Below are 26,111 nucleotides of genomic sequence, written 5' to 3'. Positions count from 1 at the left end.
TCAGTCGTAAATTTCTGTTGTTGTGCATATTGAAGAATAGCTTGTTCTGCCTTTGCCAAGTCTTCTGGAGTGAGATTTCCTTTCTTCAAAGTGGTCTTAAATCTTTCCATTCTTATCTCCACTTCTTTCTGACCTTCCGGATCATTCTTATTCAAACCTGCAGCAAGCAACTCTTTCCTCTTCTGTGCCAACAACACCAAGACCTCTTTCATCTTTAAAAGCCAGGCTACAGAGATTTTAAGTTTTGCCCAAGACGAGAAGTAGAGGATAAAATAGCTGGTAGGATTTTGTAATTCTCTCACAATGGCATTCATTGTCAGGTCCCTTTTGACCTCTGGGTCATCTGCAGAAATTACACTGTACTCCACATCCAGTTTAGGCCATTCCTTTTCTGACTCATAGAGAAATTCTGGCCCTTTTATCCATCTCCTACATTTGAGGAGATCCCCAGCTCTCATACCTCTGGATGCGTCATCTGCAGGATTCTCCTTAGAAGAAACGTATCTCCACTGATTCACATCTGTTGCTTCCCGAATAACAGCAATTCTGTTTGCAACAAAAGTATTGAATCTTCTGGTTTCATTGGAGATGTATTTCAGTACTGTTGTGCTATCAGTCCAAAAAACTGATTTTTCCAACCTGACTTGCAGCTCCTTTTGCAGAAGCCTGTCCACCCGAACTGCAAGAACTGCAGCCGTCAATTCCAACCTGGGAATTGTAGTTTGCTTGAGAGGAGCAACTCTAGCCTTTCCCAGGATAAAAGCAACATGCGTGACGTTATTCTTTTCCAACTTTAAATATGACACCGTTCCATACCCATCTTGACTTGCATCAGAAAAATGATGAAGTTGTGCCTGGTCTTCCAAAGCAATTTGGTTTAATGCAACGTTCCACTTTAAACTTTGAAATCAGCTGGAGATCCTCCAGCCAATCACGCCACCGCTGGGAAAGAGAGTGGGGAATAACTTCATCCCACTTCAAATTTTGTCGGCAAAGCTCTTGTAGCAACAGTTTAGCTGGCATACTGAAGGGAGACAAGATTCCCAAAGGATCATACAGTGAGCTGACCACAGACAAAATGCCCCTTCTGGTTGTTGGACGGTCCTGCAGGGAGGTTCTGAACTGGAACTTGTCTGTTGCTATGCACCACTGTAAACCCAGTGCTCTCACAACTGGAAGTTGATCTGTGTCCAAATCCAGATCCTTAATTTCCTTTGCTCTTCTTTCCTCTGGGATTGACATGAGCACTGTGCGACTGTTGCTGATCCATTTTGGAAGCTTAAATCCTCCTTTAGCGCAGATATCTGTCAGCCTCTTCACCATGTGCACTGCCTCCTCTTCTGAAGCAACAGATTTCAAACAATCATCCACATAAAAGTTTCTTTTGACTGTATCAACCACTTCAGCTGGAAACTGTTGTGCATTATCATCTGCAGTTCTCTGTAGAGCATAATTTGCACAACTTGGCGAAGATACAGCTCCAAACAAATGCACTTTCATCCTGCATTCCTGTGCAGACCTTGAAGTGTTGCCATGTTGCCACCACAGGAAACGGAGAAAGTTGACATGTTTTTCTGAGACGTGCACTTGGTGAAACATGGAATCAATGTCCGCCATTAATGCAACAGGCTCTTGTCTAAATCTGATCAGAACCCCAACCAGCGAGTTTGTGAGATCAGGTCCCTGTAGAAGCTGACTGTTCAATGATGCTCCTTTATAAGTTGTTCCACAGTCAAATACAACTCTTAATTTGCCCTTTGTGGGATGATACACTCCATGATGAGGGATGTACCACACCTTTCCATCATCTTTGTGCAACTCATCTACAGGCACAAACTCGGCATATCCTCGTTCAAGCATGTTGTTTACACATTTAGTGTATTCATCCTTATAATGAGTATCCTTTTCAAATCTCCGTCTGAGACTCTGGAGACGCTGCTCCGCGACACAGAGGTTATTTGGCAAACTGGAACCTTCTCTCCTGAAAGGCAAATCAATGTGATAATGATTTCCAATAAGCTTTATTGAACTACTAACAATATCCATGAAACACAGATCTTCTCTAGACATTTCAGTCTGCTCCGCTGATGATCTTTCATTAAAATCATGATTGTACTGTTTAATCAACATGTCTTCAAGACGCTCAACGGAAATCCTATTGGCTGTTACAGCAGTGCAGCTGGTTTTATTTCCACTGTTACTTCCAGTGCGCAGGGGACCATTTATGACCCAGCCAACTTTTGTTTTTACAGCATAAGGTCCACCTCCCACACTGTTTATCACCTTCCATGGCTCCAAAACATTGGAAGCATCAGTGCCTATCAGTAGCTCCACATCTGCATTAACGTTGTACAGTTTAACAGGTTTAAGATGAGGCCACTGATCGATGTCGCTTTGCTGGGGAATATTAACTGTAGAAACTGGCATAGTCTTTTGAGTCAAAACATCTGGCAATGGCATGAAATCATTTGCTTCCAAACCAGACACTTCCAAACCAGACAGAACTTGTGTACTAACAATCCTATCTTGACTCATTGTTCTCAAAAAGATATTGGTCTTTTTACCTTTTACATTCAGCCTTTTTGCCAAAGTTTCTGTACAGAATGTACCTGAACTTCCAGGATCCAAAAACGCATAAGTTTGCACAATTTTATTACTCTTTTGGCTCTTAACTTGAACTGGAACTATAGAAAAAAATTGCATCAACTTCATGACCAGCCCCAATATACCCACATGTCTGAGTGGTTGCAGTTGAAAAGTTGACATTAGAGTTTGTCCTCTGTTGAGTTTGTTCCGAAGACGCACCTGGATCCTTTCGCTCTATATGAAGAACCCCTGGGTGCCTTTGGTGACACACGTCGCAATCCAAACGACTCCTACAGTCTTTGCTTGTGTGACCAACTTTTAAACAACCAAAACAAATTCCCCTTTCCTTGATAAAAGTCAACTTATCCTGATGCGTTTTAGCTTTAAACTGCTTACAATTCTCTAGTAAATGGTTGCTGTGTGAACAAAACAAACAACTACGCAGAACAACGGAAGTTGTTCTGCTTCCAGTTGATTGAGCTTTGATTCCTGGCACTGTACTGACATTAGTGGCAAAACTACTTCCTTTTCTCCTTTGCTTGGTAGAACTTGAAGCTTTAAAGCTGCTTCCAGATTGTGAGTCTTGGATGTTGCCAAACACTGGATCTGATGCTACTTTTACCTGTTTTATTATAAAGGCAACCAGATCAGTGAACACTGCTCTGTAACCATTTTGTTCCTGCAGTTCATAGGCAACAACTCTCCATTTTTCCCTCAATTTGTATGGAAGTTTCATAACAACCATTCTCATATTTGAGGGCAAATCAAACTCCTTCATATAAACAACTTGCTGCATTAGATTCGAACATCCTTGAAGAAAAAGAGAGAATGACTGTAGACCTTTCACATCCTCACTTTTAATAGGTACCCAACTCACAATCCTCTCCATATATGCAGAGGCAATTTTATTTTCGTTCCCAAAATGTTCTTCAAGAAGATCTTTAGCTGTGGAATAGCCCTGCTCAGGAGGTAAATGCTGACAACTATGCACCAAATCTCTAGGCTGCCCCCTAGTGAACTGCTCTAAAAAATGCAGACAGTCGCTCCAGTTATCAGTTTTAACTTCCACTCCATTTTCAAAGGCATTCATAAATGATCTGTACTGTAAAGGGTCTCCATCAAACACAGGGATGTTTCTGGCAGGGAGGACAGAAGATAAGTTTTGTTTTACAAGCAAAGTAGTGATGTCATTTTGTTTTTGCATAATATTTACAATCTCCTTCGTGCAGTTCCCAGTCAAAGTAGGAGACTGAGGCTGTGTTTGCTGCGTCACTTGAGCTGAATCATCAACCTGATGTTGGGTTTGACTTTGTCTAGGTACGATTACTTGTGATTCAGATGCAGAATTTATACCAGAGTAATCTCTTGATGTTGGAACAAATGTATCGGCACAGGGATTTAAACTAGGCGCTTCTTGTACGTGCCCTCTTTCAAAATAAGAGTTCATTCCATCAGAATGCTCAGAGCTACAAACTGAATTTATTTTTAAGACACGAAGCTTTGCATTAGTGACTGCCAGCTCTGTTTCCAAGGATAATGTCTCCTTTTCTTTTCTCAGTTTTTCCTCTTGCGCTTCGATAGGATGTTTTTTCTTTAATGCAGCCAGTCGCTCCATGAGCGCTGCCTTGTCAGCCGCAGCTTTAATGCATGCGGAAGATGTTGATGAAATTCGACTTTGCTGTGACAAGGTTTTTGAAGGTGGTTTTACACTTGAGATATTAGAGACACTGTCTTCAGGTTTTATTTCATCCAAACTTTCAACAGCTTTATCATTGCGAACAGTATTGTTTTGTTCAGTATACGGCTCGCCCGCCTCCTGCAACCAAACCTTTACTTTGTCCATAAAAACAGAGAATGCTGTCAACTTCGACTGAAAATGTGCAACTTGCCTTTTCACTTCATCTTCTGGCAGTGGCAAACTTAAAAAGGATTCTTGCAAAGCGTTTGCATCTTGATAGCATTTAATAAACTTCCCAAATTCAGAAGACACTTCCTTAACGTTTTCATGTGAGGTCATTAAAGCGGAAAATTTCCCCATGTACTTAGATGCTTGCTTACACATTGAACTGCGCTTTTCTTGGCATGTCTTTATATACAAATCCAAACCTTTTGGCGTAAATTTAACGCTTCTTTTCTCTGCTTGCATCTCAGTGTCATCCTCTCGTTTACTCTTAATATCCGACATTTTTATTGTCCTCTTGGATTATTTCAAACTTTATAAAGATGCACAGCACACTGAGAGTCCATAGCCTAAAGTACAAACATGACATCCATTTACCTGCCTTTTGCAGCGGACAAACATTTCCACAGAGGGCGTTGGCATGTTTCAATTAGCGATCCAATTTTGCACCAATTTAGTACGTCAAAACTCAGTTCATCAGTCTTTGTAGTGAAATCATGTCTTTAAACTCCAATAGCTTCACCGTTTTCCTTTACGGCTTAAACAATATTATCACTCACCAGCTTTGATGAACGAGTGACATGTTGATCCAGGCCTCAACATCAAATCCGTCTGGATTACTCACCAGACGATCCAATACCTTTTATTCGAGTTCGACGGTGATCCTTGAAATCCTTATATCCATTAATGAAGAATTATTCCTTTGTCCACGGGAAGGTTTTTTACTTTGTGTAGTGGCAATTCCTTTACTTTTGAATGATCAAACGTCCCACAACTTAAAGTCCACAAGCCACTGCTGCACTGAGGTAATATTTCGTACGCAGGCAAAAGAAGTCCATTGTCCAAACCTTTTAGTTGAGGGTTTTGGTTTATTTATCCATTTGGCAAGCAATAACAAGATCCTTCCTACTGCTTCTCCTGCTCTGGTAAAAAACCATAGGCCCACCCCAAATGCATGCTGGTCCTATACCAGTCTCTTTATTTATAGAAACAAAATGGCCCTACAGCTCTTACTGACTAATTTAACAAAATAACAACAAACAAAACAAATCATTTAAAACAAAATATTAACCAACAAATAAACCCCAAAATATAAATAAACTAACAAACTTTAACTAATTTCAAAATAATAAAAAATAAAGAACAAATAGCTCCAACATTAATAAAGAAGTTATTGTTTTGTACTGTATTGTATACTACCACTTCCCAAACTAAATGTCTTTAAACTCAAAAAGCAAAACAAAAAAAGAGCTGTACATTGAATAAGATCCAGAAATGTTTTCTCGTTGAAATAAGTTCGTAATTAAAAACCCACAACTACAGGTGATGAAGCCATGAAACTGTTCACAATGAATTGGGTTTTCACACACACACACACACACACACACACACACACACACACACACACACACACACACACACACACACACCCCAACAACTACTACTACTACTACTTTTACTACTACTACAAACAGTAGTTAATTGTAAGCTCCTGAGAATAAAAAGGTTTTGAGTTTGTTCTGTTTCTGTAATAATTGCTGCCATCTCCCTAAGTGACCACACGGTGGTGATAAAACACCAAGACTGACTCAAATCATGATGTGATTCATCTTTTAATGCATCGCAAGAATCAGAGATGGTAGAAAACTTTTTTCTTTTTCGTTTTGTAATAATTTATCTCTTATTTATTTATTTATTTATTTATTTATTTATTTATTTTGTTCCATTCAAATAAGCACACACACACAAACACACACACAGTATATGTCTATGCATACAGAGGCACCCTGCTACACTGGTTACACCCAGAGGCTTGCCTGACCGCCCAACATTATTCCAAGGCAAGCCTCAGTCTGACTGGAGACTGGTTGTGAGAACTGGATACCAGTGCCACCCAAAAATCTTAACAGGGATTTTCTAAAAGGCCTTTGAGCTGCATTTTTATTTGTCTGCTGATAAAACAGAACTAAATTTGGGAGCAACCAAATTAAAAAAAAAAAAGGGTAAACAGGCAGAAGTGGAAATGAGTTTCTAAAAATAAGTTAATGTTACTGTTTATGTCATTTAGACTGATTACTAAGTATTTTTTTATGTTTTGTATTTACTAGATTGAACGCAGACTGAAACTTGTATTTCCCAGGACACACTGCCCCATTAAAATGTCAAAATGGAATCCTTTATTTAGTGAAAACCAGCAAGCTTAAAACTCTTGTCATTTTGGACTTTTGATCCATCTCTTCCCCTCCATGCTTTTTGAAAAGGATTTATATGCTGTCATAAATGCAAATCAATAGATTAGAGGTCCTTTCTGCATCATGCTGTTAGACTGTGACACCATGTCTTTGTAACTATGTTTTAAATTACTGGCCTACACACTGACTCTATACCTAATTTGGTAGTGGATCTTAAAAGTTGCTGAATAAAGCTGACAGTATTTTTCTTCATCAGCATGTTAGACAATTACTCACGATTAGGTTTAAGAATTAATATTACTGTCCCGTTAAAATAACTAAGATAGATGTTCTTATCACCTGGTTTATACATTTGTATTTGGTAATTTGAGTCAAACACTGATAAGATTTTTAATAAATGAAAACTTCATATGTTGAAATCCGTAAGTTGTGCTCTTTACATAATGTTAAAGTGTTTGTATCTCTTAGTTTACAGTCTCATGCGTCCAAACATTATGAAGATGGTGTGACCGACATCCCCAAATTTGTGTGTGAAGTTCAAACTATTATTTCACATGCAATACACAGAGAAAGAGTGTTTTAATGTTGCTCTTTAACTTATACCAGCTTCTGCATGTTTCATGGTGTTACATTACAAACCTCTGTACATAACATGATGTTTAGACACTTGTCAGGTTATTCAGTGTAGTTAAGTATTTCAGTTTTGAGGTCATTTATAGATTTGCTCTGCAGCAATACTTTGGTCATGTAGGTAATCTATTGTAATGGGTTAAAACACACACACACACACACACACACACACACACACACACACACACACACACAAAACCCCGTTCAGCTATCTTAGTGAGGACCTTCATTGACATAATGGTTTCCCCAGCCCCTTACCCTAACCCTAACCACAACCTAATTATAACCCTGACCCTAAAACCACATTTTGAGCCTCAAAAAGGCCTTCAAACTTGTGAGGACACAGACAAAGGTCCTGTTGGTTCTCATAAGTATAGTAGAATGCAGATTTCGGTCCTCACAAAGATAGCTAGACAGGAACACACACACACAAGACCCTGTTGCATCTATGCAGGATATAAAATGTTTAGAATAAGGTCTCTACTAGCTGCAGACTTGTAGAAATGATCGTGAAATAGTGTATTATAACATTCAGTGAGTACTGTAATCTGAAAACACGACCTTTAGCCTGTATGAGTTTTCCTTTGCCACTTTTCCTAAAAGCTAAGACCCCACTGACATTATAAGCTACGCCCCTGCGCTGGATCATAGTACCATCTGCCTTGCTGTTGGCTCTCTCTTTGAAGACAGCTCATGTTTATTAGTCGTCCTCTTATGTTTGAGTCTGTTGTTAGGGAACGACAAACTTGCGCATGCCCAGTTGCCCTCCCTCCAGGAGCTAATGAATATTTAACAACACTCGCGCTTTGATTGGACCGAGTTTCCCGTGTTGTGTTTAGAGTCGGGCTGTTTGGGCACTGCTCCTCCGTAAATTGACCATCCGGCTCGTTGTCTGAGGACTGCTGTGCTTCTGTCAGTGGAGGACTCACATCTGACTGAACAACAATGGACGGAGGGCACCGCTAAGGAGCCGCATCCATGCTGTCTGGAGTTTACCGGGAATAACTTGTGTATATTTTGGATTTGGTCGCTTGGTTTTAGGTTAAACAAGTCAGACCTTGTTTTAAACAGCGTGAACTTCCCCGAGGTTCGCTCAGACACTGGATCGCAGGGAATACGACATCGAAGACTGCGACTGTTGTGAGGACAGAGGATGGTAAGCGGTGTTTACACTGGCTGAGATAGTAGGGCACTATTTGTTTAATATAGTCATCATAATCCAAATATTTGCCACGGAGCGGCGGTTCCTTTTTCTAGTCTGCTTATAAAAGTTGTCTCGGGTGTTAAACGTGTTTATTTTAAATATTAATTGAAAGTTTTCTTAAGTAATATTAACGAAATTCGAACTGATAACTCACATGTCCATAAATATAGCTCACAGATTGCTTCACTGGAGGCTTTTAACAGAAAAATCTTTTAAACCACAATCGCTGCTTTATTAATCTTTGATCCCTGACGAGTGTAACATATCCTATGATAAGAAGCGGCAACCTTGGCTGTTTCAGGCAGACTTATAGTTTTTACTGCCTGTGGTGAAAGTAGTCAGAAAGCACTGATAAATTAGGTTCAGTCTCTTTTGTTAGAAAACCGGTTAGCCTTGGAGGACAATGTGTCAGGTGGAGTGGAGTGTGTACTGTGTGCACCTTACTTTGTATCGCTGCATCACAGAGAGGCAGGTTTTTCCTGGTTTCTAAATGCCAGGTCGGCAGAAAACACACCTAAAGAGAAGTTATGGGAGATATTGTATGTTTTGCATATTGGAAACATTTCCTCAACCCTGTCCTCTTAATAAAACAGCTGATACAGACTTTTAGCACATTTCCACTTAATGATATGGCTGCATCATTGATGTTGGAGACATAATGTTTATATGAAGGGGGGTTGCAATATTTTTTTTGTGGCTTGTATATAGAAATATCCTGAAAGGCAACTGAAAAACGTACCCACCATTCAACTTAGGAACCTCTTCCACGTGTCTGTACAGTACCTCAGACTGTAAACATGCTTTGTCCATTTAAAACAGGTAGACCTGAAAGCTGTTTGCATTCTTCGATTCCTAGGTGATGCATTAAAACCTGTCGGTTTGGTTGAGATAATATCCAGTCAGCACAACATATGTAATCCTGCAGCATTTAACTCAGCTTTTGTAGACATTGTTGACACTCACACACTCTTGCTAAAGCTTTTTACAAGAGGTTAAGAAGAGTATCAGTTCGTGCAGAGAAAATAGTCTGTCACTGTATCTGTCTAGAATAGCAGACACCAGCATCGCTCAGTGGTTCCTTCTCTGCCAGATGCTGAATAGCAAGTCGGCATGAGAGCAGCTGGTTTGCATTAGTCTCTCCAGCAGGGAGGTGCATACTTCATCTCAGAGCTGGTGCTCCATTTTCAAACCCATCACTGCTTTAGAGACTTGCTCTGGAATTCAAGCCCTGTCCCTGAAAACAGGATGAACACCCGTTCTGTGGACCTGGGGAACTCGTTAGTCTTGTCGCTGCAGTGCAGTGTGCACACACACTCCTCAATCGGTTCCATACGTCTTTGTTACGGAGCCAAGTTTTCCCCACTTTGCTGTTTGGCCTGATGGACCCCATGAGTGCTGACTCATTCTACTGTTGCACTTGCTGTAAATCAGTGAGGACACGAGAAGCTTATAAATCGCTTATAAATGTGTCAAACACATTGTAAACACAAGTTGTCAACTACCAAAAAGTTTTTGAGCTTTCTTCTATTTTGCCCAAGTGTCAAATCTGGTTTTACTTCACTCTACAACTGCAGAGTCTCTTTTTTTGATAAGAAATTAAGCATTTCCATTACTGCTACTGTTTATTATTATAAATGATTGCAATCAGATGGACTATTTTTTATCCCTTTCTTTGGATTTGTTGGTCGTGAACACATTCTGTGATGATATGATATTTTATTACATCTTCTCATTTGGACAAAATATCTTTACTAAAGCTAAAGTTGGAGTCAAATGAAGATGATTTCCCAAACATGAAATTGCTGGACTTCCTGCACAGAATGTGGCTGGATCACTGGGACCTTGGCTGTTATAATAATCTTTATTTCTTTATTGCAGTATGGATGCTATAAAAAATGTTTAGGACACACAACAAAGGCAGGATGAGACTTTTGGTTTTGATTTAGGGGAAAAAAGGAGGGACTTCAGACGTCCACACAACACGAGTGGAGGCTGAGAATTATTTCCACAGAAAAGGTTTGATGAGTGACCTGTCACAAAAGAAGCATATTTTAATAGTCGTGACTTCATAGTAAGTGATATAGTGATGGGACATTGGGTATTTTTGTAACTATGAAGCATGATTCAGTGGAAGTGGTTAGGTGGGGAACAGTTAAGCAGTGTTTTTTTTGTCTCTGTGTTTATTTATTGTGTTCCCTTCATCCGAAATTCCCCAGTAACTGCACAATTTGGCTCTGGCCTGGTTTTTAAAACACTTAAATCTCTGCCTGCTCTGCTGTAGTTCGGCTTCAGTCCTCAGCCACAGTGCTTTCAGTGATGCAGAGAGGATTCAGCTGCTTCAGCTGATCGCCAAAGGTCATGCCCCAGAGCGAGCGTTCAGTGGCACAGTTTCTCTGAGATTGATAGTAACTCTTTTCAGTGTGACTTGTAATTAAACAGCTGAAATATTTTTATTGAGTCATCACATATTATCATTGCATTTTTATTAGCTCATGTCAGTGGAGCTTGTCGGTCAGTGTCATTGGGCTGGCCAATCACTTTATACCAGACTGAAATATCAGGAATAATTTGATGACTTTTTAAAAATCTCTCAATTACTTTTAGGTCAAATGTGTCTGATGGATCATACATTTCATAAACAATGATATTCAGCTCTAACTAAAGACTTTTTTTTATTTAGCAGATGTTAGCATATTAACAAACTTAACTAACAAACTGCACCTGCATCGATCAGCATTTTGACAATGTTAGGCCTAAGGATTTAGCTCGCTGCAGCGCTGTGTGCAATAAGCCTCACAGGGCATTTGTCATGAATTCTGAACTTGTAAGCTTAGCTGTTTATTTCAGTTTGAGTTTCAAATGGAAGCAATGGCTTTCTCATGTATCAGTTGTCTTTGGTGTCCAATGGAAAAGCTGTAGTTTATCTGGCTTAGATCCTTCTTTCCAGCTCAGTAACACAACCAGCCTCTCTTCCATTTTGCAGGTAATCTGTTCATAGAGTAAAGGATAAATTAACTTCCTTATAAATGCTCTTACTGTGTCAGCATTATCCTGTAGGCATGCTTCGTGCTAGATGTTTGTTTATTCTCCTTGTTCTTTTACCCTGAACGAAGCGGTGTCCTATTATACCTGCCTATTTGCATGTATGGCTTACCTCATCGCAAACCAGGAACAAGGTCAGACTCCTGCAAGTGCTCTTAACCTCCCATCATCCCATGCCAGCCAGCACTCAGCCACCAAATCGCCTTTAACTCCACCCTTCATTTGTCTTGATGCTGCTGTAGGAAATTTGGCTTGTTAGTTACTGTTTAGCCCGATTTGCTCACAATGAAACTGTGCTGGCACAGAAAATGAAAATGTATGTGTTTTTGTGTTTTTCAAGAAGCTTGATACTCCCTCTGACACATTAGTTATTGTTAGTGAGTTTGCTTTTGTTGCTGCTGGCTAATAGTTAAGCTAATAACAACAAGGAATACGGACGTGAGTCGAAACCAGACACAACCTGAAATTTCTGCATTTATTAATCGATTGATTTGAAAAAAAAAAAGTTAAAGAAACCCACACAGTTAATTAAAAGGGGACCTTGTAACCTTCCTTTGGTTTCCTATCAGTCCAAAGAAATGCTTGATCGGTAGGTGTGGGTATGTCTTAGCCCTGCAATCGACTGGCGACCCCACCTCTCGTCCGCTGTCATAATCTTTCATTCATCTTTGAACAGCTGATAGGAAAAGTGCACTGGGTAAGATGGAGCAGGTTCTCTATTTGTGGATTAAGATATATGGGAAAAAAATCACACAGCTGTAGACAGTGATCAGCTTTTAATACAAGGCTTGTCAGCTTTTCTATAATAGACATAAACAAACTGACTGGAAACAAAGTCAGAATTAGCTGGTTTGAATTAGCTGTCTTTTCTGGCACATATCCTGTGGCAGGCCTGAGTCACTGTGGAATCACCCACTGACTTAAGTGTCCAAACACTATAGTATTGAACTTGATGATCATTTATAAACACTAGTTCAGTCAGGGCTGTTATAATCGAAAGAAGCATGGAAGTTGGATACAGCAGGAAACGGTGGGACTGGATTGAAGGTGGGCTGCAAAGTAGCTTGCAAAGCTTTGCCTCAAATTGAAATGGCACAAGAGGAAAAGTTATTTACTCGGTCCCTCTGGCCCTGCTGCACATCCTTTTCTGTTGTCGTACCATAAACCAATCAGCTGTCATTTCTCATGAGTCGTGCATCAATCTAACCCCCCAAACACAACCCAGTCATGGCAGTTTTTAGTGTTTTATTTTGAAAAGGCAATTTACTAGGGTCCAGACTTCCTTATACCTTGTTTCAGTCAGCAGCAAAATTTAGTCAAACGCAGCAGGTATTACGAACCACTGCAGTCCAGCGTTCTGTTAATCATAAACTGGGAAGCAGCGCAGTAACTTTCTGAACTAAACAAGCCTGAGTTAAACCTACGAGTCATTAGTTGTCTTCTCCATGAGTTCACTTTTATGGAGTCAGCATCATTAAAATCACATTCATAATTTACATGCATGACACTTCCGAAACTGTAGGAGACAAATCGTGTTTATTTCAGCATGAAAGCACAGGGATGATTAATTAATTAATTTTAAATCTTATTCTTTCCTAATGCAGAGTTGCTTCAAATAGTCCAGCTACTCATTTTATTGCAACACTGTATCAAGTACAGTTTTGGGCTGCAGTAAATTAATTAAGGTAATGCTGTGTTTGGTTGGTTTAGTGTTTTGTTTTTTTTTTTGTTTTTTTTTTGTTTGTTTTTTACAACTTAAGTTTTCCAGCAGCTGAAGTCTATTTCAAGTTCAGATTTTTAATAGACACAAAAAAGCAGAAGCAGTACCTCTAAAGTCCAACTGCTCTGATTCATCTGGAACTGATCTCAGTGACCTTGGCTTTACTAATTTCCTTCTTTCCTGGCAGTCGTTTGATAATGTCAGTTGCAACTGTAGCTTCTTAAAGGATTTTTCTGTTCACAGTGCACTATGAAACGCTGGATTCGTTGTTATTATTATTATCATTATTATTATTATTATTATTATTATTATTATTATTATTATTATTATGTAATCAAAAACAAAGCCATTTTTGGCAAATTACCGTAACAAACAACTTTAAGGTTTCTTCCCTCAATGCCAGACTGACTCTTACCTTCTAAGAAGAGGAGACAGCTTTGAATAATTAGTTGGAGCAGAAGGTAACGCGGAAAGCTGGGATGGGTTTTAACATGTATTTTTGTGTGCTCAGTTTAGCTTGACTGTAGTTTGGATTTCACTGATTTGAGGCCCTATTGTGGCACTGGCATGGCTATGAATTGGTTTCCACTGCAGATAGTTTGTTTATGTTTAACTGAAACTGCTTTAAAAAGGAAAACGCAGCACTTAGTGACATGCCTCTTCAGCAGACTTCCACCCTGAACCACATTGTCTTTGATGTTGTGTTTTTATTAGCAACCTTATTGCTATTGTCATCCGTTTAGGAGACTAATGTTTAAAGTATCCATTCACTCATGATCATTATACCGTCTTTATATGGGAGGGGCAGCATTCAGCCCAGCCCTGCAGGCATAGCATATTAACGTCATCGCAGCCAGTCGGTGCTCATGTTTCCAAATCCTCACCGAAGAATAGATTCCTTTTATTATTCCTTTGTAGAAGCTCAGATCCATAACAACAGTGTGAGAAGTCTAAGCATGGAAACTCCGGGCAGGCTTGTTGTTTGCATTATTTATGATGGTGTCCCAGTTACATCCAAGTGACCGCTGTCATCCTTGAAGTTGTGAAGTGGAAAGATGTCAAGAGAACCCACAGTCTCTGCTCAACAATCTTCTACAGACAAAAATATGGAGCTGCTAATATGTGGAGCAGCTGGTTTCAGCAGGTGTAGAGTGGAAACTGGTGTTTTCCTTTCCTCCTTTCCAGGTGAGGAACAGTCAAATCCAGTCTGTGATCCATGACTGTCAGATGGAAAAGCATGTCATTCCCAGTACAATACACCTATATTCACAAGAAGCTGTTCCTACACACTCTGCACGACTCTATTTTTAGTATCCTAATATTTATATTTAGTATTTGTTGTGCTATTTTTAGTACATTTCTGATTTACATTTTACTGGAAATACCTGGCTGGAAAAAGACGTTAAAGTTAAAGATCGCTGTCTGCTGGTGGTGTTAAATATGTGAGTTTGGAGGCTATATATTTCTCAGTATGATCAGAAGTCATATTTCCTCTCGGTCTGTATGCAGGTGTTGTGACAGATTGCCTCCTTTCGTCATCCTTTTTTGTGTCGAGCCAAATGTGACTGCATGTTGTTGCAGTGCTACAATATGTGGTTTTGCAGTGATGCAAGATTGAATTTTACCTTCATAGTTATAAAAATATATTTTTAGGAGGTTAAACTGGTCAGCAAGCATTTCGCTACTGGGATCTAGCACGTCCCCTTTTGTTTGTTTGTTGTTTTTAAGTAATAATGGTCATGAAAAATGTGAAGGAAGGTGTTTTTGTTGATCCTGAAATCTGTGAAGTGATGCTCGACAGTGAGCTTGAAAGTAAACTGAAGCCTGTCTGAATCAGCAGCACGGGAAGCATTCGTGCAGGTTGTCCTTGGCAGTCACGGAGCAAAGAATATTGCTGAGCTTGTGGATAACAAGCTGAAAGCATATCAGCTAATGCGTGCCAGAATGTCACTGAAGATGCATTTTTTACATTCCCGTCTTGACTTTCTTCCATCTTGTCTGGGCGGTGTTTGCGATGATCATGGAGAAAGATTTCATCGAGATATACAAGTGATGGAAAACTGTTATCAGGGAAAATTTCCATACATGATGGGCGACTACTGCTGGTCCAAGCAAAGAGACACGGATGTGCGGTACAAGCCAGCAAGAGCTCAAACATTTTTGACCACTGTCTTCTGGTTAGTTTTCAGAATAAATGTATGAAAATATTTTGGTGGGAAAAAGCTTCTTTTTTTTTTTTCTTTTTTTTTAAAGTGTGTAAACATCAAAACATCTCAAAAACCTGACGTGCAACTTAAATCTGATCTATTATCTGAAAACTGTGTTTAAAAAAAGGCTTGTCTGTGTTTCCCAGTGCAAACAAAAAAACTAATTTTTAGACCAGTTTTAACTTTAACTGCTTTAGTTTAGAGGAAGACCTCCTCTGTGTGTTAAACTGTGAATGAGCTCTTTAATCAGACTCCAGCTTTTAACTGTAGTTTTCAGCATTGCTTCTGTGTGTTTGCATGTGTGTGTACAGAGCTTACTTAGACCTGAATGAGCATCCCCTCGCTGAGAAGCTCAGACTGGGTCACTGCTCCTCTGACTCCACTCTCTTTGCTTCTTCTGCTGAGCTCCTCCTCCATCTCTCATCATTGTTTATCTTTTTCCTCCACCATGGAAAGGCCAGCTATCTTAGTCAGCGGTTTCGTCTGCATCTGGCCCAATTACATGCAGTGACTAATCTCACACAAAGTACAAGCGTAAGCAGCAGAGACCAGGTGGGAATTCAGCTTAGAGAGTGGTAACCCCTTAAGCACTGTTTGAAATGTTTTGGATCACAACAAGCGTTCAAGAGGGGGGGAAAAGAAAATCGGTCAAAATCAACCCACTAACATAAATGTGTGTTGGAGCGATTCCCTGACTTGCTTTGGCGTTACTGAGGAGACGGTGATTGTAGCAGCTTAGCTGAAGTAGTACTAGAGGAAAAGAGTGACTAAATATCCTGTGTTTACTTTTTGGTCAGGGCAAGCAATATTCTTTACAGCTCACCTGCAGAGAGATCAGACTTCCTTGAGATCGTTAACAGCAAACAGTGACATGCCTTTTGCTGCAATGGCTACCATATGGCTCTGTTTGGAAGAGCGAAACCAGGGTGATAAAGATGAGAACGAGGACCTGTTTTCCAGACAGCTTTAGTAACTTTATGTAATTTCAGTAAGCAATGAAAAAAAAAAAAAAAACTAACTTATTTAGGGAAGCTGAAGGCTGGAGGTTAAAGCTCATGTACTGGCAGGGGCCAACCTTTTAAATCTGTTTGGATTTGTCCAGCATTATTGTCAATTTGTGTGTTTACGTTGTGTAATTATTTAGGTCTTTGTTCTTGGTTTTATGTCATTTGTCTGATTTACACAACTGACCAGTCCTGATAGTCCCGAAGTAACCATCAGATAGAGTTTATCTTATCACACCCCCAAATCTAAACTGGGGAGTAATGACTAAACATCTCCCAGGCACTAACAGGTGGAGGCTGTGGTTGTGGAGGGGGCTGAAACTGCAGGTAGCGAATCATCGACACGTCAGAGGGAAAGATGGGAAATTTTGCTGCTTAAATAGAAAAATAAACAAATTAGGAGGTTGTGTTTGCTGTGCGACGTGAGGAGAGTGGGTCGTGTTACGTGTGTGTGATGCAGTGCGGCTCGAGTTGCCCGGCTGATCTAACTCACAGGCTCCATTTAGTTTTTATGTCATCGACCCAAATATGTGATGTTGTAAGTTAATTGCTGCGTGTGTGTAATTTCTTAAAATAGACTTCATGAAATCAGCGCTAGGAACAATATATTTAAACAAAGCTCCGACTTGGAATGGCAGCACAACTAATCTGATATCTGAGGGCTTATCAGATGTAGGGTCTCGCTTCAGACGGTCTGATCCAGGCCAAAAGTCTTAAGTCATATCAACTGAAATGCTTTCTTGCAGTCTCCTTTAGTACGTGACCAGTATTAGCTTGTCTTGTACTGCTGTTCTTAGGATAAATTTAATTACAGCAGCTTTAGCTAAAATATCCTTCAGTTTTTCATGATGCGAAACAGGATGTTGTCCTGTATCGAGACCTTTTCTCTGTACTCGTACTGCTAGCGATCAGCTTCACAGAGGATTCCTCAGCCATGTGCTTCTATGAAAGTTGTGTGATTTCTCCAGACTTTTGCTGCTCAGTGTTCAATGGCTTTAGCTGCTTCTTATTTTAGAAGCGAGGAATTCATTCTCATGGCTTTTATCCAGATCTGTCTCAGAGGGCAGAGGAGAAACCTAGCCCTAACACACGGTGGACTCACTGTTTCAGACTCTGATGTGGAAGAAGGGGGAAAATGGCATAGAAGGGAGAAATAAGAGGGAAAGTGCCGCTTATGATAGTGAATCAAACCCAGCCATTTCCTGTATCCCGAGTCAGAGCTGCTCACACACTTTCCATATATGGTGATGGTATTTGCATGGAGGGAAAGCCTGGGCTTATGGATCAGGAGCGGTGTTGAAATTCCTTTGTAGTAACTTCTGGGAAAAGGTCTGGTTCTGTTTTCAGATTTGACGAGAGAAAAGGAATCCACTGTCTTTTCTGCCCATTAATATTTTTTAGGGGAAGTTGTTGTCACAATATTATATATTATATATATTTGCATTTATATAGATCTTGCCGTGTGAGCTCCTTCTGTGTATAGCTGTGCTCAGAGGGAAGTCTCCGGTTGCATGGTGATGATGTCGTTATGGCCACTATAGACTCCACATTATGCCAGATGTCCCCTGTGTGTGTGTGTGTGTATGTCTTACTCCATCACCACAGACTACGGTAACAGTAGTAAGATTTCCTGTAAACTGAGCCAAAGCGATTTCATACCATAAAACCTGTAAAACCTGAGAAAGTATGCTCAATATTATTTACCATAAAAGGTAATTGATTAGACATTAATGGTGCTGTGGCCTCATATTAAATTAAATTAGTTGAGTAATTAGTGCTTTGAGATGGACAGCTTTGTTGTGGAACAAATAAAAGGTCATGTATCCACAATTCATGTAATTAGGTCCTGAGTCACAGTTATTTACTGTTACACTGTTCTCTTATTTATTGTGCTCTTCACCTTATTAACAGGATGGCAGCAGAGTGGCTCAGTGGTTAACACCTTTGCCTATTAGCAAGACAGTCCTGGATTCAAACCCAGTCAACTGTGTGGAGTTCGCATGTTCTCCAAGAGCTCCCAGGTTTTCTCTGGGAGCTCCAGTCTGAAATACAGTAAATGCTAAACAGCCTCCTCATTTAAGGTGCTGCACTTAGCAACCTGCAAAAGGTTTTTTTTTGTTTTTGTTTGTTTGTTTACAGTCTGGTTCATGTGCAGGGACTCAATTTAATAAAACTAGCGGCTGCGTGCAACACTACACTAACTGTAGAGAAACATCTGCTTCATAACTTTTAAGTGTCTGGATTTAAATTAGTGGAAAAGTGTCTTTAATTAAAAGTATAAAATAAGCGTTTTTGGTTCAAAGTCACGCTCCAGCCAATCATCGCTGTTACAGTCGGCACAGTCAGCTGCTCCGGAGCTGCTCAGCAGCAGAAGAGTGTGATTCTTTCAGGCGTCTCCCTGATGTCTGTACGTGTGCAGCTACTCCCTCAGTCGCTGCTGCGAGTATGAATATTTACTTAGTATGCTTCCCTCATTAGACAAGACCCAAGAATATGTGACTCTTGCCTCCTACGTTTCCAGCTTATTACCTCTCCCTTCTTGAGTCGGCAGACTTTCATTCCACACATAGCAGAGAGAAATAAAAGATATCATGTTCACTTATTTTCTCTTTGCAGTTGAGCCAGCGCTGTCTCTTAACATTGGCATTCCTGATGGACAAAAGGTGCTAACCTAAATAAGAATGTCAGAGTGTGCGATGGTAATTTCCTGAAATAAGAAGATCATCCGAGTTCATCCATCAACAATAACGAATAACACTTTGTGTCTTTACTGAGGTCTATTAAGGACAAAGGAACCTCGAGATGAACACAATGCATTTAGAAGGATCAGCCTCACTGTTATATGCTGTCATTTTACTGTACACAGTAATACTGCTGTTCTCCTATTTATATTGCAATTCTACACCCTTCCTCTGACATTTTTTGTGTGTGTAAACAACACCTTTTAAAAGGCTGCTCATCCAGAAAATGGAAGATTTTTCCCTTTAGGTGGTTTTTCCAGATATACATTTTAAATATTTCTTTTTGTACAGTTTTGTAATTTACAGATAGAGAAGCAAATTCACTTCACCAAAAGAGGTGTTTTTGCCGCTGAGAGTGGCATCATCCTGACACTGCTGACAATGAAAGAAGTCGGCATCTCTCTCAGCCACACCTAAAAGTTGTGAGGCCTGTTAATCCGTATGATGTCGAGAAGTAATCAAACAGCAATTTGCTGCTTCCCACCTAATGGAAAATACCCGCTGAATTAAGCTGAAAAGCCGTAAACATTCCTCACCATCTCCCATGCTATGACTGAGTCTGTAAAGTGGTTTTAATCTCGCTGCTGTAAAGAGACTGTGGAGGATATTAAATGCTTCTGGCTCTCCTCTTCCTTGGACATGGTAATTTAGAGTTAATAAGTGAAAGCACAATGACTTTCCACGGTTAATTTTGTACTGTAGTGTTACGTTGTGGCTTTTTCCCTTTGCTGTTTTTGTTTCTTTCCCTTTTCCTGCTGTAAAAGCAACTTTAGTGCTTGACTTTTATTCACATCTAGCGTGTACTAGAGTCTCTATGTGCAGGAAAGATTATAGCATTCGGTGGAAATCCAGGCTTACAGTTTTAACGTGTTGTGTAACACTGGAATAAGCAGGACTCCGCGACCTCTAAACCCAAGAAACCAGAATGAAGTTGAGGTTTAAAGTTCAGCCCTGATGCTGGTACAGAGTTGAGAAAATAATTGACGGCCTTGCTAAACTTCATCTTTGTCCTTGGAAACCACAGTTGAGCAACAGTTATTGTATTCATAGTTTTGTTGTTGTTGCTTCACTTATTTTTAACAATATGCCACAATAAGACTGCCTTTAATCGAACCTCACTTATCCACGGAAAATATAGAGGCATATTATGTACTCAAGACAACAAATCAACCATACACTTCTGACACAGAAAGTATCATCACCGAAAGAATAAAAGAACTGGGATTAATATGTGTGTCCTTTAGTAAGTGTCTGTTAGCGTGCACTATCTGAAGACTCTCTGAAACCACAGGCTGAAACCACTCGTTTTGAATTCTGTATTTTGAGGACTAAGCGTTAGCATTTTGGCTGCTAATGGCTAGAATGGAGTTCACCGTTATCGACAAACGTGATAAGGATTACTTAGACTGTGCAAATATCTGCAAAATAGTACAAAGATAAAAGACTAACTGCTGAATTTGACTCACCAGAACTGAAGTGAGGGGACAAAGACAAAACGAAGTCATGCAGTCTGGTTTTGTTTGCACCATTCCCCACCAGTTTTGTAGTTGATTACTTTCTAATCTTCTCTCATCTCCAGCATCTTTATTTTCCATGACTTTTTGTGTGCTAGTAGTCTAACAGGAAGATGAAATCGACTGGCGACAAGTAGCCTAAATAATATCTCGCACCAATGAGTCGAAATTGTGTTCGATTTCTTCCATCGCATGTAGACTCAGTAAAGCCTGGACTTCACTGCTGCTTCCTTTCTTTAAGACTAACTTTAAGAGCTGATGTTCACACAGCTGCTTTTTATTTTAGTGATGAGCACCAAAGCTGCATTTGACCAATCAGTGTGTCATGCTATGCATCTACACCACACCACACACAGCTCTAGGAGAAAGTTTCTATTCTACAAGCTAAAAAAGATGATCGGCGTGGTTCTGCCGCCACATTCTAAAATTACCAAAAAAGCTCCCGTGGTCCAAAAGCCCCTAATGATTTCTTTCTCTTGGCAGTATTGTTTGAAGCCTTGCTCTTCTGCTTCCTCTCCCCACATTTCCTCCCTAAAGAGAGAGGAAGTCAAGAGTTAACTTGTGTGTTGACTAATGTTCTGGATGCTGTCCGTGTCTTTGAGTGGTTCTCCATCCAGGAGAAAGAGACTCACCCCTCACAGCACATTGTGACCCTCGTCCACAGTAGCCAGACAATACTGACTCATAGCACATGATGAATGACCTCAGTTCTCCGGAGACTCACTCGACTAAAAAGAAAAACAGGGATGTAGAGAGAAGCCAGAGTTTTAGGATGCTGGATAAATGTTTAGAGCATCTTTGGCAACAAGCGCTCTTGGGAATCTGACCTCGCACTGTTTTCATGTAAACATGTTTCTCAGGTCAGGAAATGTGTGTAATATTTATTTTTCTGTGTTTTTTATTTGAGTGATAATGACCGTGTTCCACTTTCGTTTGATTGCCTGAGTGGTGTGGTTATGACGAGTGTGTTGAAAAGTAGCAGTGTGTCTGCGCATCCGTGACGTCAGACTCTATGCATGATCTCATTCTGTCTTTTTCAGTGACCTAACAGTTGGACATTGTGTGTGTTTTGTTTCAGGGGAGCCGGGGGCACTACCGGTACCACTGGCAGAGCCACAATGTCAAACACAGCGGCGTGGATGACATGGTGCTGCTCAGCAAGATCAATGAGGACGCCATCGTGGACAACCTCAAGAAGAGATACATGGATGACTACATCTTTGTATCCTTTGCTCACGCTCACAGTTCACACCCCAGTGAGGAATAGCGGAGCCCTTCTCTTTCCTGCTATACCCAGAATAGCTGACTGGTCATTCGCTGTGACATATTAGCAATGAGTAATAGGTCAGTGTTGGAAGGTGAGCGGGGAGGAAAGGGCGTCTTTGTATCTCTAACTCCTGCTCTTTCACCAGGCCTTTCACTGTGAGGGGGTGGTGGTGGTGAGAGCATAGCTGCTATCTTTTAAACAGCTGAATTTGATTGTGTTACGGATTTAAAATGATCTTCTTGAGAGCTATCATTTTCATACACTGCATCACACAAATGCTGGGTTTAAGTTTAAAGTGCAGCTGTGGCCACACACACGCGCGCGTATTCACGACGTGAAACGAGATGAATGAATGAGTGCCTTGAAAGGCCGCTCCTAATGGCTCATTACATAAACATAAACCCTCACTGTCGCTCGGCCAGCGCTCGGCATTACCAAGTTTACCAAATGCAGGCAGTTTCAGGTTCGACAGCTCTGAGTCTCTCCTTTGATTTTGCTCAGTAAATATCTGTAACTGTGAGGTCTCCCTGCCAAGGCTGTGGGTCACTATGGGCCACCCACAATAGCTGCTTTATTTGCCTTGAGCTGCATTTTGGCTTCAAGGCATAAAACCTCACAGTGTTACATGGTCGGTCTATTCTCTGTCATTTGTAAGCACTGCATACTTATTTAGGCTCAGGCCTGATCGCCAAATACGCCACACTGCTGCACTGTTGCCATCTCTGTTGACGTCATGGCAATTGGAGATTAAGTGCTTTCTTTTCAACACAGTTTTCTCTTTGTGAGAGGTAATTGTAATTTGGTACCACTGTTTTGCTCCCACTCTTTAATCTCTTTAACTCACGATCTCACCAGACGTACATCGGTCCCGTGCTCATATCTGTCAACCCCTTCAAGCAGATGCCCTATTTTGGGGATAAAGAAATTGAGATGTATCAAGGCGCAGTAAGTAGATCCAGCATCATCTTAAGGAAATAAGCTTTTTTTCTGGGTCTCTGATGTTATTGAAGTGTCAGGCTGGTTTAGGCTGGTAACGGTCTGAAAGACAAAGGTTTTAAATGTACTGGGTTAGATGCTGTGAAAACTTTCCAGCGAGCAGATGCTGCTGTCACAAACTTGACTCAACCGCTGGAGCAGCTTGGCAGCACCATCACAGAACATCCTGTTCGAGTCTGCCTCCTCTCTCTTGGCCAGCCCGTTGACAGCGAACTCGAATTCTCGAGCCAGGAGCACACTGAAAAGCTTTAAAAATTCTAACAGACTGTGAAAGCATCACACATGCCAAATTCAGATCACATTTGCACACAAGTGCACGGGGTTTATATTTGCACGGTTAGCCAGCTCAAATTATCGGGGAAAAGTTCATATTTGTTCACAAGTTGTTTGAAATAATCACAAAAAGGGACCAAGTGCAACTGTCTTGGCAAAAGGTCGCTATTTTGTTCTAGCATCACAGACAAAAATGACAGCAGTGTGTAATTGTATTATAGTAATTTTTTTTTTTATGGTTTTTGTGGATTTTATAGGTCAGCCTGTCTCTGATTACATAATAACTTTATTATGCATAAAAGTTCGTTTAAAATTTCACTAGGTTTCCTTAACCGTCAGGGCACTGTAGTTCTCAGCAGATGTTACTATACTACGAGTTAATGGTGAATTAACTGTTTAATACTTTTTATATTAATAAAATGAATATGAAATATAACAAAATAATAAAATATAAAATGAGTAAGCCTACCCCTGAGCAGTGGTGTCCAAACTTTTTTATCTGACATCCCTTCAGCTCAGTATTAAAGTATTTATGTCCTAATTTTTGCTACTACTCTTTTTTTTTTTTTTTTTGATTAGATCCATTCATTTCATGATATTTTGACCCGATTATTTTGCTAACAGGTTCAGCTGTTTATTGCACTAAAAACAATTATGGAGCCATGTTAGTAACTTCCACTTTAACTGCTAACTACACTATTCGTGTAATTTATTATTAACGTTCCAGGTAGATTTTGCATCTTTTTTTTTTTTCTGATATTTTTGCCAAAAATTTCATCATTTATTATTATTCTCAGCTAGCAGCTCTTCTTTACTGTTCATATATTTAGCATACAGTTGGAAGAGTTTTGACTGTTTGACTGCGAGCTAAAATTTTACTTAAACAAGTCATGACTGCATAATTTTATACAGGCTATTTCAGCTGTCTCCATATTTTATTTATTTGTATATTTTTTTTATATATTTTTTTTATTTATTTATTGCTTATGTGTCTGTTGAAATCATTTGTCTTTAAATTTTCTGCACGTTTCTTTAGAATAGTTGAGCTAATTTGGAGTATTTGTAGCTGTGGTGGAGAACCACTGATCTACTGAACATGTACAGCAACACGATACTGTGTGCATTTTGTCAGAATTTACACTTCCCATTTTTAAAATTGAAAGAATATATCACCCAGTAATACTGAATCCAACATAATGTTTATTTCATAAATAACTGCCTCTGTCAGGGTCAAGTTTGTCACATCCAGTTTCAAAGCACCAAGATGGCAACAGCTTCATAATTGGCTTTCCTAATAGGTGATGTCACAGAGGTTGTATTCATCTTTTATATACAGTCTATGGATGTTAAAAGTGTTACTTAGTGATTCATAAAGTGATCTAAGGAGCTTGAGTGACCTTATTGAAACTTATTGAGGTCAATTGATGCAAGATGTGAGTGGGCGTTAAGACACCTGGGAAGGGATCTCAAAACTGGATTAAAGATGGCAGACAGTTGGTGCCATCAGTTTTTGAAGTGACTGTTTGGTTTTTCCAACGTGGAGGTCTTAGCACTCCTTGGTGAACAGCACAGCATGCACTACATTGTCTAGTTTGCGTTTGGGAGTTGTGTCCGTGTTTTTGTCTGAGTGTGTGACTGGCTCTGAAGTGCACTGGGATGGAAACTGGGAGTTTCTCTGATGAACCTGATCCATAAGGGATGATGATGTTGTTCTGTTTGTCCGTCTGTTTCTCGCTAGTTGGCGTCTGACCTTCTTTACTGTGCTGATTTGATGAAAGCCCAACTGGGATAATCACATGTATTAAAAGTTGTTTGTTTTTTTTTACATGTGTGTGTTCCTTTTCTTTCCCTTATTACTTAGAGGGAATGTTTTCTGCCCGGTGTTGCAGGGCCTGATCACTCCACGTTTGTGGCGGGAGTCAAGGAGTAGGTACTGGTCTGTGTGTGGGGGCTTCTGGTAAACTTCAATGCTGAGTTTTCCATTTTCCCCAATGTGCACAGCACAGTCCGAAATGGCAAACTGTTGTCCTTTGGGTCTTCCCTGGTAAACTTTATGTTTCTGTCCTCTGAGTTGATGTGAGCAGTGAAAGCTTCTACTTCTCAGCTTTTGATTTTGAACCAGATGTCATCTACGTATCTGTACCAGTGGCTAGGTGCTGTCCCTTTGAAAGAGGCAAGAGCTTTACTTTCCACTTCCTCCATGTAAAGGTTGGCTACAATGGGTGACACTGGGGAGCCCATGGCATCCATGTTTTTGTCTACAGAAACCCTCGTTGTATTTAAATGTATATTCACTTGTCTAACCACTAATTTAATCTTTTATCCTCTCTCAGGCTCAGTATGAGAATCCTCCTCACATCTACGCTCTGGCAGATAACATGTACAGAAACATGATGATAGACCGTGAGAACCAGTGTGTCATCATTAGGTAAGACTTTGAAATTCCGGCCATTCTTTCTCTGCCTTCTATAGTGATCATTAGTTAACGGCATGTGACAAGGAAATTATTTTCAGAACCAGAAAAGCTGCATTTTTATTTAAATTATCCATTCAAAATAGAGCCTGATAAACTGTACTGTACATTGGGGACTGATCTCGGTGCTTTTAAAAAAAACAGTAGATTTGCTTTAATCTAAAATAATTAAAAAGATCATAAATCAACCAAAATATGACCTTATCCATATCTTATTAAGATACTATAGTTGCCCAGTTTATTGGTTTCAACTGATATTTTTGTAACCTTCAGCACTTTATATTAGCGTGTCAAATGTCCAGGATGTGACAAAATGAGACAAAAGCTGGAGACGATAATCTGTGCAATGTGATCTGTGAGAT

General features: G+C 40.0%; 2 protein-coding genes across 3 annotated transcripts in view; one reads left to right on the top strand and one right to left on the bottom strand.

The window, feature by feature from the left end:
- LOC146678629 (uncharacterized) lies at window positions 1-5,292 on the bottom strand. The gene is made up of 2 exons (XM_085411138.1): window positions 3,870-5,292; window positions 1-31 (listed from the first exon to the last, which is right to left on the bottom strand). Exons 1-2 carry the CDS (start codon window positions 4,769-4,771, stop codon window positions 1-3), a joined length of 933 nt encoding a protein of 310 aa, XP_085267264.1. The 5' UTR covers window positions 4,772-5,292.
- Window positions 5,293-8,144: 2,852 nt separating this feature from the next.
- myo1ea (myosin IEa) overlaps window positions 8,145-26,111 on the top strand; it is a 52,747-nt gene continuing 34,780 nt past the window's right edge. For both annotated transcript variants that reach the window (XM_085401772.1, XM_085401780.1), the window contains exons 1-4: window positions 8,145-8,464; window positions 21,819-21,962; window positions 22,863-22,952; window positions 25,610-25,704. In XM_085401772.1, the coding sequence (XP_085257898.1) occupies window positions 8,462-8,464; window positions 21,819-21,962; window positions 22,863-22,952; window positions 25,610-25,704 (332 nt within the window). In that variant the 5' untranslated portion in view covers window positions 8,145-8,461. The remainder of the gene's footprint in view (window positions 8,465-21,818; window positions 21,963-22,862; window positions 22,953-25,609; window positions 25,705-26,111) is intronic.

This window comes from Rhamphochromis longiceps, linkage group LG1, assembly GCF_057381845.1.
Source record: "Rhamphochromis longiceps isolate RC_006_pf linkage group LG1, R_longiceps_female_GT1.1, whole genome shotgun sequence".
NCBI classification, from domain to species: Eukaryota; Metazoa; Chordata; class Actinopteri; order Cichliformes; family Cichlidae; genus Rhamphochromis; species Rhamphochromis longiceps.
This window is presented reverse-complemented; position numbering and strand designations above follow the sequence as displayed.

Bases quoted from the DNA above. Each gene is read 5' to 3' on its own strand.
- LOC146678629 (XM_085411138.1), bottom strand. From the start codon at position 4,771: ATGTCGGATATTAAGAGTAAACGAGAGGATGACACTGAGATGCAAGCA. The intron at 32-3,869 runs TTCAGCTCAAGT...AAGCTATTCTTC, and splicing joins ACCCAACATCAGGTTGATGA to AATATGCACAACAACAGAAA.